This window comes from Xyrauchen texanus, chromosome 31 (assembly GCF_025860055.1).
Source record: "Xyrauchen texanus isolate HMW12.3.18 chromosome 31, RBS_HiC_50CHRs, whole genome shotgun sequence".
Classification (NCBI taxonomy): domain Eukaryota; kingdom Metazoa; phylum Chordata; class Actinopteri; order Cypriniformes; family Catostomidae; genus Xyrauchen; species Xyrauchen texanus.
Window position 1 is genome coordinate 1,597,012 of NC_068306.1, and position 19,734 is coordinate 1,616,745.

At 38.8% G+C, this 19,734-nt stretch overlaps 3 protein-coding genes and 1 pseudogene across 3 annotated transcripts in view; 1 reads left to right on the forward strand and 3 right to left on the reverse strand.

The window, feature by feature from the left end:
• Positions 1 to 10,539, reverse strand: part of LOC127625511 (zinc finger protein 721-like) — a 60,560-nt pseudogene extending 50,021 nt beyond the window's left edge.
• Positions 1 to 19,734, reverse strand: part of LOC127625016 (zinc finger protein 501-like) — a 617,707-nt gene that overhangs the window by 587,242 nt on the left and 10,731 nt on the right. The gene's annotated exons all lie outside the window — the stretch shown is intronic.
• Positions 1 to 19,734, forward strand: part of LOC127625017 (zinc finger protein 239-like) — a 165,071-nt gene that overhangs the window by 83,999 nt on the left and 61,338 nt on the right. The window lies entirely within an intron of this gene.
• On the reverse strand, positions 12,442 to 19,144 carry LOC127625026 (zinc finger protein 239-like). Its single transcript, XM_052100075.1, has 3 exons — positions 19,063 to 19,144; positions 18,460 to 18,715; positions 12,442 to 13,960 (listed from the first exon to the last, which is right to left on the reverse strand). Exons 2-3 carry the CDS (start codon positions 18,713 to 18,715, stop codon positions 13,203 to 13,205), a joined length of 1,014 nt encoding a protein of 337 aa, XP_051956035.1. The 5' UTR covers positions 19,063 to 19,144; the 3' UTR covers positions 12,442 to 13,202.

Consider the following 19,734-nt stretch of genomic DNA (forward strand, 5'->3'; position numbering starts at 1 on the left):
GATAAATGTTAGTAAATGTTGTTGACAGATGTGTTAAGTCTTATAACTGATGCTAGTGTTGAGCAGGCGTTTCTCTTTCCCTCATTAGTGCTATTCCACAAAACAAACTCCATCCACTAGGAGGCATAATCACAAAGAACGAGCAGATTCATCCACAACTGTCCCAAAGGAGTGTTATTCCAGGAAAAAAACTCCAGCAGCTAGGCGTAACCAGCAGAAAAAGAAACAAAAAAAAGGCACATAGCTTCCAAGTGTATGCTCAGCGAGTCAAGCTCACTTGGAGGCAACGTGAAAATCACACCGTGACTTACTCATTCCAATGACTTCACGTCGGACAATGCTTGTTGTGGGCATGTAAATACTTTGCGGCCATCCTTAGTATCTATTCTCAGTTTGTCTGGAAACATCAGTGCAAAAGCGATCTTCCGTTGATGTGAGAGTTTCTTGCATTCCTTGAATGCAAGAAACTCTCATCAAGAAATAAGAAAATGTTTCTTGTTCTGGGAACAAGAAAATGCTGTTGTTCTTCCAAGAAAGCCTTCCTTTACTCCAGATGATCTCAGAAATTTGGCCAGAATTGATCGGGCCTGTCTCCCTTAGCAGATCTCCAAGCCGGGACCCTGTGAGCTCGCTAGATTTCCAGCTTATGGTCGGTTATGTCAAGCAGAATCTAAGAATTACACCATATCTTGGCCTTCCTCGTGCTCAATTCCAAATCCCTCTTGGTTGCCAGCAGGTTAGCAGCTCCAATGACTCCAGATAATCGATCCATCTCTTGACGTCCCCAATTCTTGTAACCAAGTTAGAGAATTTCAACTCCATGGCTGTAATCAATCGACGTATTACCGCAAGATCCTCCAAGTCCGCCACGACCTTAGCCAGCATTACAGACATGCACGAAGATATCAAAAGCTACGACATGTATGTTAGATCCAATACCACCTAAGCTCTTAAAAAAGGTGTTCCCTGTAATCTCAGAACCTCTTCTTAATATTATTAACTCCTATCCTATCGCTATCCTTAGGACATGTCCCAGTTGGCAGTTATTAAACTGCTTATTAAGAAGCCACAGCTTGATCCTGGAGAACTGGCTAAATAGATATTGATTTCAAATCTCCCATTTATACTAATAAAATACTAGAAAAGGTAGTATCCTCCCAACTATGTTCATTTCTACAGAGAATTGGGCTGGACAATATGGACCAAAAATCATATTGCGGTATTTTTAGGCTGAATGGTGATACACAATAAATATATATATATCTCAGTATTTTCTATGAAGTGGACTAAATGTTCAAGTCAAAGCCACCTGTGAGATGGTAAATTGCAACACGCTTTGTTTCGGGTAGAAGACTTTTCGGGCTGTGAAGGCTTCGCAGCCAGGGTTGCAGCAGTTTAACACAATGCAGTTTATGGCACTGTTGAAAATGGTGGAAGAGATTTGAAGTGCTTCCACGCAACCTGTTTTTGGCATTCTCCACAGATGACATACAGGGCTTGACATTAAGCATTGAGAAGTGCTTGCCCTTTGGACAAGTAAACTGGTTATTCACTTAAGAAAATAGAAAAATGTACTTGTCCAGAGAGGAGGACGACAAGTATTGGTTACATGCTTAAATAACATGTCAGAGTTTCTGTTGCATGTTTTCTAAAATTATGACATTGCCAACCTAATAGTAATATACAATGCAACCAAATAGATTCTCTGGGACAGAAATGTAAACTGCGCTGGGTAGGAGAGGTTATTTTATGTTACATGTACACATGGTAGTCAAATAAAGAAAAGCATCCATCACCATCATTAACAGCAGCAATGCTCACACTTCTGTAGAATAAGATCTACTTTTCCTTCATGTTATTGCAGCAAGATCTACCATACACAGTATATACATTTATCACAATACCAACATTTCAGTAGTCTTCAGTGAAATGTGATTATTTTTGATACCAGCTTTAATATCACAACAAATAATAGCCTAACACTAACTCATTTGTTCATTATAAAATAATGAAGTAATCACTAAAACATTCAGAATGAATTTGACATAAAGCTACAACTGGTTTTCCCTTTATGAATAATACTTCAATACTTTTATACTTGAGTTATACAAGTAACGTTATCCAGCCAAGAGCAGTGAGTGGTTTTGTCATATTCTTCTTATTGTTTGATTAATATTAAGGATACACTAGACAGCGGCAGATCTATTATGTTACATTTAAACTTACAAGTCTTACATTTTGATACAAATCAGCTATTCCCCCAATGTTTACGTTCACTTTAGACATAGTTCAGTTTTTACATGAAACCTCACCAAGATGAGCATTTTGGTGGAATTTTAAAACGTATTTTACAGTTTATGTGCAAGTGTTCTCGGATCACACAAGAATTAAAGCGTGGTCATCTGATGTTGTAGTCCATCCACCTCAAGGTTCGACATGTTGTGCATTCTGAGATGCTTTTCTTCTGATCTCAATTGGACAGAGTCATTATCAGAGATACTGTAGACTTTGTAGTTCAAACCAGACTGGCTATTCTCTGTTGACCTCTCTCATCAACAAGGTGTTTCCATCCACTGAACTGCCGCTCACTGGATATTTTTTGTTTTTGGCACCATTCGGAGTAAATTCTAGAGACTGTTGTGTGTGAAAATCCCAGAAATACTCAAACCAGCCCTTCAGGCACAAACAATCATGCCACGGACCAAATCACATCTTTCATCATTCTGATGGTTGATGGGAACATTAACTGAAGCTCCTGAAACTAATCTGCATGATTTTATGCACTGCACTGCTGCCACATGATTGGCCGATTAGATAATTGCATGGATGATTGCTGGTGCCAGACTGGCTGGTTTGAGTATTTCTGTAACTGCTGATCTCCTGGGATTTACACGCACAACAATTTGTTTGCAAATGTGAGTGATTTACTTGCAATGTAGAGGTCTGCAGCCAAATTAAGTTTTCAGAATTAACACAAATACCTTCAATAAATGTACTTTGTTATTCTCTTAGATGATGCCTTTTTTTGTAGAGAAATCCCATATTTGGACATATTTGAATTTATAACTATTTACTTGACCTGAAGATGATTTCTGCTCACTGTGACTACTTAAGTAATAATTTTTTTTACCTGTCTACATACATTTTTTGCTTACAATGGTACGGTTTCATGGAAAGTCTTTCCGTGGGAGTGAGCTTTGATAATTTTCAAGTTGCTGGCTTTAATAAAAGTCCTTCCACAAAACATTCAAAACACATACTGTATATGGGCCCTCGCACCATTTTGTATTGCCTGGTGCTCTTTCAACCAGAACAGGCACGCAAAGAACACTTAAGTCTTCTCTTTTCTGTGCGTTCTCTGATGTTGTTTTAGGCCTGCAGTCAAAACAAATGTTTGTCCACACTGATCACATTTAAATGGCCTTTCTCCAGTATGACGTTGGAGATGATCTTTGAGACTAGCTGCATATGCAAAACCTTTTCCACACTGATGGCATGTGAAAGGCCACTCTCCTGTGTGGATTCTTGTGTGGTCATTAAGGTATCTTTTATCTATAAAACCTTTTCCACACTGATGGCATGTGAAAGGCCACTCTCCAGTATGAATCATTGTGTGATATTTGAGGTTTCTATTATCTATGAAACCTTCTCCACACATATGGCACATGTAAGGCTTCTCTCCAGTATGAATCATTGTGTGGTTTTTAAGTTTTCTTTTATCTATGAAACCTTCTCCACACTGATGGCATGTGAAAGGCCGTTCTCCAGTGTGAACTCTTGTGTGCACATCAAGATTACCTTTCTGTGTAAAACTCTTTCCACACAGATGGCACTTGTAAGGCTTCTCTCCAGTATGAATCCTTGTGTGGTTATTAAGGTTTCTTTTATCTATGAAACCTTTTCCACAATGATGGCACATGTAAGGCTTCTCTCCACTATGAATCATTGTGTGGTATTTCAGGTTTCTTTTATCTGTAAATCCTTCCCCACACTGATGGCATGTGAAAGGCCTCTCTCCAGTGTGAATTCTCGTGTGTACATCAAGATTACCTTTACTTGTGAAACTCCTTCCACACTGAATACATGTGAAAGGCTTTTCTCCAGTGTGAACCCTTATGTGCACATTAAGACTTGCTTTTTGAACAAAACTCTTTCCACAGTGATGACATGAGAAAGGCTTTTCTCCAGTATGAATCTTCATGTGTACATTAAGTTTTGTTTTATCTGCGAAACATTTTCCACACTGATGGCATGTGAAAGTATTTTTGGCCACTCTTTTTTGAGGCTTCTTTGGTGAGAAAGTCTTCTTGGTCTTTGAGCCACTCAAAGAGTTTTCTCCAGTTGTGAAATCATGATATTTTTGACACTGAAGTTTCTCCTCCTCTTCATTAACATCTTGACTTTCCACTTGCATTTCCATCAGCCCTACAATGAACACAGTAAATTGACAAAAATCAATTCAAGAGGGACAAATGTCAAATTTTTGACAAGCAATGTCCAGATTTGTATTTTCGGGCTATCAGTCGGAATCAATTACACTTTATAATTGAATTAATTACATGGGGGGGGGTCACATAATCTACCAAACAGAGACTGTATCACCAAGATATCATATAAAGATTGTGTCTGTTCCCTGAAACACCAAACACCTCACTAATACTATAGAAAAAAATCTGTCATCTTTTGCCCTTGATACAGTATATAGATCACCTGGGCCGTTTTCTGATTTCCTTGGTGAATTTAGTGAATTTGCTGATTTTCTAACAGATCTAGTAGTTACAGTGGATAGAGCTTTAAATGTTGGTGACTTCTACATTCGCATGGAAAATGACACATTAGGATTAGCATTTATCAATATTCTCAACTCTCTTGGAGTCAGACAAAAATGTGAAAATATGACAGGACCAACTCATATCCATAATCATACACTAGATTTAATTCTGTCATGAAATTCTCAAGTGTAGAAATTCTGCCACAGAGTGAAGACATCCCAGATAATTACCTCATCTCTTATATGCTGCGATTAGCTAATGCTACTCAATCTACACCATGCTATCATTCAGGTAGAACTATTCTTTTAACCACTGATGATAGCTGCACTAATAATCTCCCAGATTTATCTCAAATACTCTGTAAACCAAAAAGTCTTGAAGAACTTGATGAAATCACAGAAAATATAAACACAGTCTTCTCTAGAACTCTTGATAGCGTCACTCACTTGTTCATTCTCTCATGAGCAGCTTGAAAAATGGAGAGCAAATGTAAGAATACAAAATAGGAGGTATTTTTCGGTGCATGGAAGGATAGTGTCTGTAGCTACAGAAAAGCAATAAAAACTGCCAGGTCAGCATATTTTAGCCAACTTATACAAAATAACCACAACAATCCTAGGTGTTTATTCAGAACTGTGGCTAAATTGGTTAGGAATAAAGACTCAACTGAACCAGATATTCCATCGCAGCACAAGAGTAATGACTTCTTGAATTTATTTACTGATAAAACTGATAGAATTATGCAATCATCAGTTACATCACCTCAGAAAACAGTGTCTCAAATTTTCCTCATGAGCAACTTCAATCCTTCGCTGTCAAAGGTCATGAAGAGCTAACAAAATTTAGTGAAACATCAAAAGCCACAACATGTTTGTTAGATCCAATACCAACCAAGCTCTTAAAAGAGGTATTCCCTTTTATCTCAGAACCTTATCTTAATATTATTAACTCCTTACTATCCGTAGGACACGTACCAAGAAACGTTAAAAATGGCAGTTATCAAACCGCTTAAGGAGCCACAGCTTGATCCTGGAGAGTTGGCCAATTATAGACCAATTTCAAATCTCCCGTTTATTTCGAAAATACTTGAAAAGGTAGTGTTCTCCCAACTGTTAATTTCTACATAGAAATGGTATATATAAACAACTTCTTTCAGGATTTTGTCTCCATCACAGTACACTAAAAGTGAAATGCATTGCTCTTATCATCTGAACGCTGCTGCATTTCACTTCTAATGATTTTAGTTCTTAGTGCTGCATTCGACACCTTAGATCACAACATTCTCTTGGATAGGCTGGAGAATTATGTTGACATTTGTGGTCTTGCATTATCATGGTTTAGGTCCTATTAAGCAGATTGCTACTACTTTGTAAACAAGATTAGGCTGCCCCGACCAAAGATTTTCCTAGACGCCCAGTAGCCGTTACTTTAAGACATTAGTTGACTAGTTGTTGCAAGTTTATGATATTATTTAAATTACTTAAATATATATTTTTGGGGGGGCATCAGAAAATAGTTTGAGTTCCAGGGCTGAGAAAGAATGTTATAAGTAACATTGCTAACACTGTTTCACATTACAGAGAAATACTAAACCATAATAACGAGCCTTTAAAATATACATTTTAAAAGCAGATGCATGAAGAAAGTCGCAGCGACACTGGCAAAAGCGGTAATGATAGTGAATGTGTTGGAAAAACCAGCAAGGAGAGTGTCTGAACATTGTTAATTTATAGAGAAGTTCACATTAAGGTTGTACCGACAGAGGATGATCTCAGGGATTGACAATGGTCAGCTCGATCACCAATAGCTCGGTTTCCTATGGAGTTTTTTTTTCTGCAACCAACCAACCAACCAATCAAAACTTGGTCGACCAAGACTCTTCTAATTGACTAATGTTTGGTCGACTATCAGGGGGCCCTAATCTTGTTTTAAGGATTATACATTTTGAAATGGAAAACAAGACAAAAACACTTCATAACATTATGATTTTTTTGCAGTGAATTTCTGTTCTGAATTAAACTTAAACTTAAAGTATTTTTCCCCCTTTAATTCAGTGAATGTCATTTAGAAATATTTTTAAAATATTTTTTTTCTCTTTATTGCTAGCAAGTACATTTAAAACAACCTTTTAAGTAGGGATGTGCACGAGTAGTCGAATATTCTTTCTGCAATAATTATTTGAAAAGTAAAAAGTTTTTCTTTGCTGGCCATATATACAGTGAGATGCATGTTAAATCCTGAACACACAAACTAAAACTGGCAGTTATAACAGAATACAGTGGATGGTGCTGTTGAGTGTGGACACAAGTTGTTGAGCAAACGGTTCTGTCAGTACGTTCAGATGGACACCAAAAAAGTGGGTTATTGTGAGAATACTGCGAGAAAGCTGTGTTCCTGTTTAAATGTACTGGATATGCGGTGTACACTTTACTCTCATATACGTAGAGCTCGTCAGAAAGCAGCGTCCCCATTGCAACATAATCCCCGCAATGCTTCTGTAAACATCAAACAAGGCATCCGAGAAAGACTTTGCTAGCTGAGGTAAGGGACATCCCATCATTTAAACTGGTGTGTATAAATGAGTATAGTTTACTGAGCACGTGGATATGCTTGTTTTTCTCAACAAAATCATGACATGAGATACAATATAAATATGATAAATATTATATGCCATATAACTATTATAATTATATATATATATAACATTATAAATATAACCATTTATACTCGTCCTGTATGTTAACTGCGTCAGTCTACTTCATTAGCGGTTTTTTTTCTTCCTTTTGCGTGAGCTTAAATAATAATGGTGACGCCCTTTATAACTAAACAAATTTTATTTTACAATGTCTCTCTCATTAATTACCTTCATTTAAATAGTAGCATATTCGAATATTCATTTTTTATGAGCTTAATTATTCAAATACAAAATAATTGACGAAAGCCCATCCCTACTTTTAAGTAGGGACACAAGCAGAATAATCGGTCTAGAGCTAATGATTAATCGTTGCAATAATCGCTGAATAGTCGTTCTAATAATCGTTAGATTAATCGATTAACAAAATAATCATTAGTTGCAGCCTTAATTCTGACATAACAGTTGATTGTCATGAAAATTACAACAGAAAAAAACATACTTGAAGGAATAAAATGATCATCATCTTCATCACACTGTTGTTCTTTGATCTCCTCCAGCTTCACTTCAATCTTCACTGGTGTCTGCAGCATCTGCTGTTCATCATCATCATCTTCATCACTCTGTTGTTCTTCTGTTGTGTTTTCTTCTTTTATCTCCTGCTTCACTTCAATCTTCACTGGTGTCTGCAGCATCTTCTGTTCATCATCATCTTCATCAGTCTCTTGTTCTTCTGTTGTGTTTTCTTCTTTTATCTCCTCCTGCTTCACTTCAATCTTCACTGGTGTCTGCAGCATCTGCTGTTCTCCAGCATGAATCACATCCACCTGCTCTCTCATGATGAACATCTGAACACAAAAACATCATCATGAAGAGACAAGGGATTTTGACCCTCACCCTTCAGTAGGGTGAGGGTCGAAATCCCTTGTCTCTTCAATCATTATAATGGACTGACATTCATCAAACTCTAAAACATTATTATATGATTATACACAAGAACAGATCTGTAAATTAATATAATTGTTTATGAGATGGTATAAATATAAATGTGTGTGTTTGGTCTCATTATTAAGTTTAGCCACAGACAGACAGAAAGTGTAAATAATCTACTGGTTCTCAACAGTTTTGTTGTTTTTCTCACCTCTTGCATGTGACCAGTAACAAAACAAACTACATCAGACGATAATGAGCTTCTTTTAAAGTCATTAAAACGCCAAAGAGATAAAAACAACATGCACAGAAAAATATAAATCTCTCAATGTAAAACACACAAAACACGTACAGATTTTAGCGCTCAAACGGGGTTGTGGATCATTGACATCATATAGATAGACGCCCTATCAACCGCTACTGAATCGCAATCAAAATATGTGATGTAGGATATAAGGTATTTTATAAATCACACACTATAAATATGATAAAGAATCAGAAACAGATAGTTGCAGTAAAGTAAGATATTTTAATAAGTTGAAGAAACTATTTATAATGATTTGTGACACACACTCTCACTCTCTCTCTCTCACACACACTCTCACAAACAAACAAACAAACAAGTGCACACACACAAACACACTCTCTCTCTCACACACACACACAAACAAACAAACACACACACTCTCACTCTCTCTCTCTCTCTCTCTCTCTCTCTCTCTCTCTCTCTCTCTCTCTCACACACACACTCTCTCTCTCTCTCTCTCTCTCTCTCTCTCTGCCAACACTGTGTGTGTGTGTGCCAGCAATGCATGTTCAACGTGTCTTAAATTGTGTGTATATGGGTTTATTTGTGAGCGTGTTTAATATGAGAGGCAGCAAACAAGTGAGATTTTAATATGTCCAGGAAACATTATGATATGATGTTTAAAGTAGAAATATTCACATCATTAGGCTGAGGTTGTGGGCTTGAGGTTGCCGTTTCCTGGGAATCCTGAGAGGCCACGGACAGGCTTTCTTCAGCTCTTCTGGAGGGAGACGTAGCCCTGCCCTTTTCCAACTAAAATGAAGAAGCATAATACATAATGAAATTTGTATAAAGGGATAAATATCTTACCCTACCCCGTGATTGATAATATAATATTTACATTTATGAATGCTAACAGCCTTATGAGGATACACCTACTCTTTGGAGGTGAAGTGGGAAGCTGAAGACGGATGGAATAACACCATCTCGGAGTCGGACAATCTGACCCGTCCTATCAAAATCACCCTGCTTAAAATGTTGAGAGCAAAGCACAGATGAATCACTTGCATGGAATCCTTCTCTCCTCAAAGCCACTTCCCACTTCCTCCTCACATCTTTGTCCTTGGGAAACCTTCAAAATGAAAACGGAAGATTTTGGAGAGTCTACACAAAAACATTTCACAAAGGAGGTCAAGCTTAATTTCTTCCTTCACATTTCTTAGAACCTGTCTTCAACAAAACTCAAATTTTAAGCTACTGAAACGTTACTTGATTCAGTAAATAGTGAAGCTAACAACAAAAATACTACGTTACTAGCTAAGCTACAAGTAGTGACTGCCCAACACTGATAATACAGTCTATGACACTTGTGTAAAATTCACTGGCCACTGTTGTTCGTGTATTAAGTTACATTGCTTCCTGATATCACGTGCGCAAACACAAATAACCTATGTTTATACAACAGGGCCGATGAATGCTTGTATCTGATAACCGAGAAGCTCTTGTAATTATTACTTTACCCCACCTCTCCATGCCGGGTGAACACCGGCTGGTGCAGTAAACATAGCCTAGCTAACGTTAGCTGGCTACGATTTCAGTACAGTAATATCAAAGATCCTTGCTCCTTCTCAATTATCTGGTAATATTCTATTCACAATATACAACCAATAGTACGGTAATGTTAAAACTTACTTGTGAAACGTAATCCCCCGGGCCCTATTTGCGATGGTCCGCCGATTAGAACAGGAAAATGCTCCACAGTGCTCTGGCATCTTAACTGCTGCCGCGCAACGAAACTAGGAGTACGACCGGTTTAAGATGGCGGCCGTATTTCTCAGTGCGCAGCGGCCAATAGGGCATCTAGCCTCTATATAATATCTATGAGCTAGTCTCTAGATAATATATATGATCTAGTCTCTATATAATATCCATGTTATGGATCTCAGGTCGTCTTCTTCTTCTTGTGGTTTCTGCAACTTCTGGCGAATTTCCGCCTCCTGCTGGACTGGAGTGTTGATGCGTCGAAATAGTTGAAAAGCGACTGAGAGAGTTGAACATCCCGAAGGAAACTAACTCTTAAAGGGGCAGGATTAACATTTCCAATACCTTTATTTATTTATTTATTTTTTACAACAAAACAGACTTAAAGCAGTTATTTAATAATAAAACAAAGTGTTTATTTGATGCACAAATAAGGAATATTTTTTGGAGATTGGAGAAATAAGGCCACACCAAACATTTGTGAGACACAGAATATGAAACAAGGTAAGAGTATAAATACACACAAATAATAGGACATGTAACTGGATGGTGTATGTACATGTGCAAGGTATGTACATGTTGCATGGCAACTGGCCAAAAGATGTTGAGCATGGGGGTTCGCTGTCCATTTCTGTATATCGCGGTGCCGTTTTGTGGTCCAATTGGCATAACGCGGCAACTCATTTTAGCTTATCGCAGCCGACCCACCGGCCCGCTCTGATCTCCCAATGGCCAATCCACCCTTGATCGGCCCCAAAGTGCGTCGGCCCACCGGGAAAATCTCCAGTATGCCAGAAAACCAGTCCAGCCCTGCTTCTATCCTTAAAACAATGATTGACTGACGAGTTTCTAGAGAAACCTGTTTTTTGTTGTTGCCATTTTAAACCTAACAAAAACAATGTTAACCAAATAGCTTTAAACTGTGTTTGATATAATGGCAAGTGATTTTCCAGTACAAATTAGCAATTTAGTATGATTACTCAAGGATAAGGTGTTGGGAGTGATGGCTGCTGGAAATGGGGGCTGTCCAGATTTGATCAAAAATGACATTTTCAAATAATGATGGTGCTGTTTTTTTTACATCTTAACATCCTGACTATACTTTGTGATCAGTTGAATGCCACTTTGGTGAATTAAAGTACCAATTTCCTTCCAAAACAGCTAAATCTGTACATTATTCAAAACTTATATGTCAGTACAATAACGCCAGTGTATGTACATGAGATAACGGCAGTGTATGTACATGAGGTATTTATTACACTATGGGGGAGTCCTGAAGGCCAGGGATGTGCCATCCATATAAGCAAGGTAAGCAGTGCAGAAATTTGTCTTTCATCTTGGTTGAGCAGCACAGTTATTAATTTATTCGCTTTGTTACCACCATCAGGTATAGGCACTTTATCTTATGCTTTCTCTGATTAAAAGCATTGTTTAACGGTCTATCATTCAACACTGTACGTTCATTCACACCCACTACAACCTTCAACAATTGGGTGACTTTTAGACCAAAGAGGTGGAGATGTTCATTAACAAGGAAAGACACATGGATTTTGTGTTCCAGTAAATGCAAGTTAATGTATTTTTTAAAAATCTGTTATTGGGGGCCTGGGTAGATCAGTGAATAAAGATGCAGACTACCACCCCTGCAGTCGTGAGTTCGAATCCAGGGTGTGCCGAGCGACTCCAGCCAGGTCTCCTCAGCAACCAAATTGGCCCGGTTGCTATGGAGGGAAGAGTCACATGGGGTAACCTCCTCGTGGTTGCCACAAGTGGCGCTAGAGCAAATGTAATTTTTTAAAGCAACAACTGTCATGGTGGAGCAGCAATTTGAGGAGAGTCTTGCCAAACAAGTTAGACTATATAATTGTTCTGTCATCTTTTTAGCAAATACAAAGGCACACACTCCTCAACTGTCTACATGTTGACTCAAACACATCCAGTTTCATTAACTAATTGTTTACAGCAACATATTTAAGAGATAGATGTGGTGCACAAGTCAGAAAGACCTGCATCAATAGAAGTGAAGAGTAAACTGCTAATATTTTTGATTTATTGCAAATTTATTGCAAATTTTACAAAAATCACAAAACTACGTTGACACCAACATTACTTCAGATTATTTTATAAAATTAACTGACGTTACAATCACTCATTAATTAAATTATTTCATTTCTAACAAAAAAATCTTACATAGTGTAGCTTTAACTGCCTGGCCAAAAAGTTGATATTTGGATTTAAATAAGCAGACAGTACTTAAGAGCCAATGATTGGGTCATTATTGCAGTGATTAATATGTTTCAACTGTTTCAAAACAATACTTTTCACAATAACTGATACAGGGTGTAGCTTCTCATTTCTTAAAAAACCATGTCAGAAGATATATCCATAGTCATGAAAAAGATGTTAAGGTTTCAGTAGGGGCAAAACATTGGCTTGCATCAAACAAAGAAAAAAAAAAGAGATTTCTGAAATCACTGGAATTGGATTAAGAACTGTCCAATGCATTATTAAAACCTGGAAGGATAGTAGTGAACAGTCAGCTTCGCAGAAGAAATGTGGTCGGAAATAAATCTTGAATGATCGTTATCGGAGATAAACGCTTGACGTAGTAACATTGTATGTTAATAGTGTTTAATAGTGAAAGAAAAAGCATTTCTACATACACAATGTGATGAGAACATGTGTTGTGATGTTGCATGAGGTTGTTGAAACAATGCCACGATGAATGCATGCTGTAATCAAAGCTAAATGCAGTCCAACTAAATATTAGAATATGCAACTTTTTTAGGCAGGCAGTGTGCTTTCAAAGCACTTTCAACAAAAACAGGTGTGCAAAAACCTTTTCACCAAAAGAACACTTTTAAAGCTCCTCTTTTGTGTGCATTTTCAGATGTCGTTTTAGGTCTGAATCAGCAAAAAATGTTTTACCACACTGATCACATTTAAATCGCCTTTCGTTAGTGTGGCGTTGGAGATGTTCTTTTAGATGAGCTGCACATGTAAAACCTTTTCCACACTGATGGCATGTGAAAGGGCTCTCTCCAGTGTGCATTCTTGTGTGTATATTAAGATAATCTTTACGTGTGAAACTCTTTCCACACAGATGGCATGAGTAACGCTTCTCTCCAGTATGAACTCTTGTGTGCTTTTTAAGATTTCCTTTATCTGTGAAACCTTTTCCACACTGATGGCATGTGAAAGGCCGTTCTCCAGTGTGAATTCTTGTGTGTACATCAAGATTTTCTTTACGTGTGAAACTCCTTCCACACTGATTACACGTGAAAGGCTTTTCTCCAGTGTGAACCCTTGAGTGCACATTTAGAGGTTTTATATCTATGAAACTTTTTCCACAATGTTGGCATGTGAAAGGTTTCACTCTAGTATGAACATTCATGTGTCTAATAAGCCGGCTTTTAAATGCAAAACATTTTCCACACTGAGAGCAGGTGAAAGTATTTTTGGCTGCTCTTTTTTGAGGCTTCTTTGGTGAGAAATTCTTCTTAGTCTTCGAGCCACTTAAAGATTTTTCTCCAATTGTAAAATCATGATGTTTCTGACACTGATGTTTCTCCTCCTCTTCATTCAACTCTTGACTTTCCTCTTGCATTTCCATCAGCCCTACAATGAACACAGTAAATTGACAAAAAATTACTCAAGGGACAAATATTTGTGATTTGTGCAAGGCCAGATATTTATTTAAGGGCTGTCAATTACATTGAGTTTTGCCCCAAGTGAAGGAGTTCAAGTACCTCGGGGTCTTGTTCACGAGTGAGGGGACAATGGAGCGGGAGGTTGGCCGGAGAATCGGGGGAGCGGGGGCGGTATTGCCCTCGCTCTATCACACCGTCGTCACGAAAAGAGAGCTGAGCCGAAAGGCAAAGCTCTCGATCTACCGGTCAATGTTTGTTCCTACCCTCACCTATGGTCATGAAGGTTGGGTCATGACCGAAAGAACTAGGTCGCGAGTACAAGTGGCCGAAATGGGCTTCCTCAGAAGGGTGGCGGGCTTCTCCCTTAGAGATAGGGCAAGGAGCTCAGTCAATCCGTGAGGAGCTCGGAGTAGAGCCGCTGCTCCTTTGCGTTGAAAGGAATCAGTTGAGGTGGTTTGGGCATCTGGTAAGGATGCCCCCTGGCCGCCTCCCTAGGGAGGTGTTTCAGGCACGTCCAGCTGGGAGGAGGCCTCGGGGAAGACCCAGGACTAGGTGGAGAGATTACATCTCCACACTGGCCTGGGAACGCCTCAGGGTCCCCCAGTCAGAGCTGGTTAATGTGGCTCGGGATAGGGAAGTTTGGGGCCCCCTGCTGGAGCAGCTGCCCCCGCGACCCGACTTCAGATAAGCGGTTGAAGATTGATGGATGGATGGAATAAAATGAATTACATGCAGATTAATCGATCGCATTAATCACAATTATTGCATATAATTATTTTCTGAGAAAGCCCCCAACCTCCCCAAACCAAATAAAGATAACTGATGCTTTAATATGAATAATAAATCAAATATTCAAATTGACATACAATATATACACATGACTTGACGTGCTTCTGTGGTAATTGAATTTGCATATTACATAGGCTGAAAAATCAATGATGTAACAAATCCCATCTGGTTCACATTTCTGTGAGGCAGCAAACGCCAATCTTGTCATTTGCATGGAGTTACACTGCTGTGGCTTAAAAGCACTTTGGGATTTTTAAATGGTTTAAAATCTAATGGTATTGAACTTGTCAAATTATTTTAAGTACACACACCAGAGCAAAAGGGAATACACTTTCCCCTTTTTATGGGAACGTTACGTTCATCAAGTGCTAAGACTTTGTTCAGTGAAAAACAAACTGGAATCATGTTTAATGGCAAACTATAGCTTTGGCAAGTCGTTTTTTTACTTTTAATTGACTATATAACAATTCCAGTGGGTCAGGAGTTTGCATACACTAAGTGAAATATTTGACAATTAGCCAATAAGCTTCTGGTAAGAGGTATACTGAATTGGAGGTGTACCTGTGGATGTATTTTAAGGCCTACCTTCAAACTCTGTGTCTCTTTGCTTAACATCATGGGAAAATCAAAAGAAATCTGCCAAGACCTTGTGGACCTCAACAAGTCTGGTGCTTTCTTGAGCGCAATTTTTAAATGCCTGAAGGTACAATGCTACAAACACTATGAGATCACGCAGCCATCATACCACTAAGGATGGAGATGTATTCTATAGGAGTTTGCTGCGAATAGCAAATCAATCTCAGAACAGCAGCAAAGGAACTTGTGAAGATGCTAGAGGAAAGAGGCACACAAGTATCTATATCCACAGTAAAACAAGACCTATATCGACATTACCTGAAAGGCTGATCAGCAAGGAAGAAGCCACTGCTCCAAAACTGCCATAAAAAAGCCAGACTAGTTTCACAACACCATCCCAACCGTGATGGGGGGTGGCAGCCGCATGGGGGTGGCAGCATCATGTTGTGGGGTGCTTTGATGCAGGAGGGACTGTGCACTTCACAACATAGATGGCATCATGAGGAAGGAAAACATGGATATATTGAAGCAAAATCTCACGACATCAGCCAGGAAGTTAAAGCTCAGTCACAAATAGGTCTTCCATATGGACAGTAACGCCAAGCATACCTCAAAGTTGAGGCAAAATGGCTTAAGGACAACAAAGTCAAGGTATTGGAAAATTATAATAATCGAAAATGATCAGATAGAGGCCTACAAACCTTCCGTTACACCAGTTCTGTCTGGAGGAATGGGCCAAAATCCCAACAACTTATTGTGAGAAGTTTGTGGAAGGCTAGCCAAAATGTTTGATCCAAGTTGAACAATTTAAAGGCAATGCTACCAAATAGTAACAGATATTGAAATAATTCATTCTCTCTACTATTGGAATGCCCAATTCCCACCAAGTAGGTTCTCATGGTGGCGCGGTTACTCCCCTCAATCTGGGTCATGGTGGACAAGTCCCAGTTGTCTCCACTTCAGAGACCGTCAATCCACGCATCTTACCACGTGGTGCATTGTGCATGACACCGGGGAGACTCACAGCATGTGGAGGCTCATGCTACTCTCCACGATTCATACACAACTTACCACACGCACCATTGAGAGTGAGAACAACAAATCATGACCACGAGGAGGTTACCCCATGTGACTCTACCCTCCCTAGCAACCGGGCCAATTTGGTTGCTTAGGACACCTGTCTGGAGCCACTCAGCACACCCTGGATTCAAACTCGCAACTCCAGGTGTGGTGTTCAGCATCAATGCTCGCCGAGATACCCAGGCCCCCCTGACAATTAACATTCTTAGTGACCCTAACCCCCAAGCATACCTAAAAACTTTGGCAAAATGGCTTAAGGATAACAAAGTCAAGGTATTGGCGTGGCTATCTCAAAGCCCTGACCTCAATCCAATAGAACATTTGTGGGCAGAACTGAAAAAGCATGTGCAAGCAAGGAGGCCTACAAACCTGCCTCAGTTACACCAGTTCTGTCTGGAGGAATGGGAAGAATTTCCAGAAACTCATTGTGAGACGATTGGGGAAGGATACCCAAAATATTTGACCGAAGTTAAACAATTTAAAGGCAATGCTACCAAATACTAACAAAATCTATGTAAAATTCTGACCCACTGGGAATGTGATGAAATAAATAATTCTCTCTACTATTATTCTGACATTTCACATTCTTAAAATAAAGTGGTGATCCTAACTGACCTAAGACAGGGAATGTTTTCTATGATTAAATGTCAGGAATTGTGAAAAACTGAGTTTAAATGTATTTGGCTAAGGTGCATGTAAACTTTTGACTTCAACTGTAGAAAAACAGTGCAGACGCATGTTTGAACAGCCCCTAACTTGCCCTACACTTGAAAAACTGTAACAAACCTGATGGTTTGTCGGAACTCAAAAAGGGGAGAAAATACAAACTAAAAAATATTTTTTTAAAAGCCGGTGACACCCTGGGCAGTGTGCGCAGTCCACTGCGGTTTACCCTGCTCAGAGTGTCCTGACCAGCTGTCTCAGTGTGGTACGAGAACTGCGCAGCCTTTGTGAGAACAGTTGAAAAGATAATCGGAGTCTCTACCCACCATCGACACCACATACAACAACCACTGCCTCCGCAAAGCAACAAGTATTGCGGACGACCCCTCTCACCCCTCTCATAGACTCTTCACTCTCCTGCCATCAGCTAAGAAGGTTGTCCCCAAGTCACTCTTGCATTGTCTTGTCTGTGTGCTTAGGGTCATTGTCCTGTTGGAAGGTAAATCTTTGGCCCAGTCTGAGGTCCTGAGTGCTCTAGACCAGTGGTCCCCAACACTACATGTTTTGGATGTCTCCCTTATCTAACATACCTGATTCAACTTATCAGCTCATTAGTAGAGGCGTCATGAGTAGAATTGGGTGTGTCAAATAAGGGAGACTTCCAAAATGTGCAGTGTTGGCGGCACTCCATGTCCAGGGTTGGGAACCACTGCTCTAGACCAGGTTTTCATAATGGGTATCTCTCTATTGTTTTTGCATTCAGCTCTCCTTCAACCCTGACCAGTCCCCGCTGCAGAAAAATACCCCCATGGCATGATGCTACCTTGGGATATTATTGCGCAGGTGATGAGCAGTGCCTGGTTTCTTCCAGACATGACGCTTAGAATTGAGGCCAAACAGTTTAATCTTCGTTTCATCAGACCAGTGAATCTCACAGTCAAAGTCCTTTAGGTGCTTTTTTTTGCAAATTCCAAGCAGGCTTTCATGTGTCTTGCACTTACCCAACACTGGCCACTTATTATTATGAAACTCATTTATGCTATACCTAAATAAACATATAATAATACTATAATTATTCCTTCTACAATACAAAATAGTTTACAGTCTACAGCTCATTTTCTGTGTATTTATTGTCCTATGTATCTAATGTTCTGTTCTGTGTATTTATTGTCCTGCACGCTGTTGTGTATTGCAGTGTAGTCTTGAATACTGTTCTGTGTTGCTCCATGGTCCTGGAGTAAGGACATTTCGTTCCAATGTATAAGATATATAGTAAATAAAAGTAAATGGTGACGGACACTTACATTCTACCTAATGTAATGTTGATTGTCATGAAAATTAAAATTAATAAAAACATACCCGAAGGAACAAAATAATCATCATCATCACTCTGTTGTTCTTCTGTTGTGTTTTCTTCTTTTATCTCCTCCTGTTTCACTTCAATCTTCACTGGTGTCTGCAGCATCTGCTGTTCATCATCATCTTCATCACTCTTTTGTTCTTCTGCTGTGTTTTCTTCTTTTATCTCCTGCTTCACTTCAATCTTCACTGCTGTCTGCAGCATCTGCTGTTCTCCAGCATGAATCACATCCACCTGCTCTCTCATGATGAACATCTGAACACAAAAACATCCTCATTATAATGGACTGACATTCATCAAACTCTAAAACATTATTATATGATTATACAAAAGAACAGACGTGAAAAATAAAAATAAAAATGATTGTTTCTTAGATGGTATCTTAAATTTAAAGTGCTTGAGTTTAGCCACAGACAGTGTAAATAATCTACTGGTTTTCAACTGTTTCGTTGTTTTTCTCATCTCTTGCATGTGACCAATAACAAAAACTACATCAGACGATAATGAGCTTCTTTTAAAGTCATTAAAACGCCAAAGAAATAAAAAAACAACATGCACAGAAAAATGTAAATCTGTCAATGTAAAACACACAAAACACGTACCGATTTTAGCGCTCAAACGGTGTTGTGGATCTCAGGTCTTCTTCTTCTTCTTGTGTTTCCTGCAACTTCTGGTGAATTTCCGCCTCCTGCTGGACTGGAGTGTTGATGCGTCGAAATAGTTGAAAAGCGGACTGAGAGAGGAGTTGAACATCCCGGAAGGAAACTAACTCTTAAAGGGGCAGGACTAACATTTATAAAACCTTTATTTTTACAGCAAAATACGACTTATAGCAGTTATTAATAATAAAACAATGGCGATGCACAAATAAGTCAACAAGTGATTCAATATACAAATACAATTTGGATTTGGGGGGTTTGTTTTGTTTCTTTATGATAGGAGAAACAAGTGCACACAAACCATTAGTGAGACACATAATATAACAAGGTAAAAGTATAAATATGCATACAAATAATAGGACATAACAGAATGGTGTATGTGCATATGCAACTGTATTGTATGTGCAAGGTATGAGTACACATTTATTACATCAACTATGTGAATTTATATATGCAGGCCTACATAAGACATTTATTTACACTATTGCACTATGGAGGAGTCCTGAAGGCCAGGGACGTGCCATTCACATAAGCAAGGTAAGCACTGCTTAACAGAAGGATGAAAAGAAAAATGACACTGTGAAATATTTAAATAGAATTGTTAATATAAACAAA

Excerpts from the sequence above, each read along its gene's own strand:
- LOC127625026 (XM_052100075.1), bottom strand. The coding sequence starts at position 18,715 with ATGTTCATCATGAGAGAGCAGGTGGATGTGATTCATGCTGGAGAACAG. Across the intron at positions 13,961-18,459 it reads TGATTATTTTGTTCCTTCGG|GGCTGATGGAAATGCAAGAG; the intron begins GTATGTTTTTAT and ends TGTTCATTGTAG.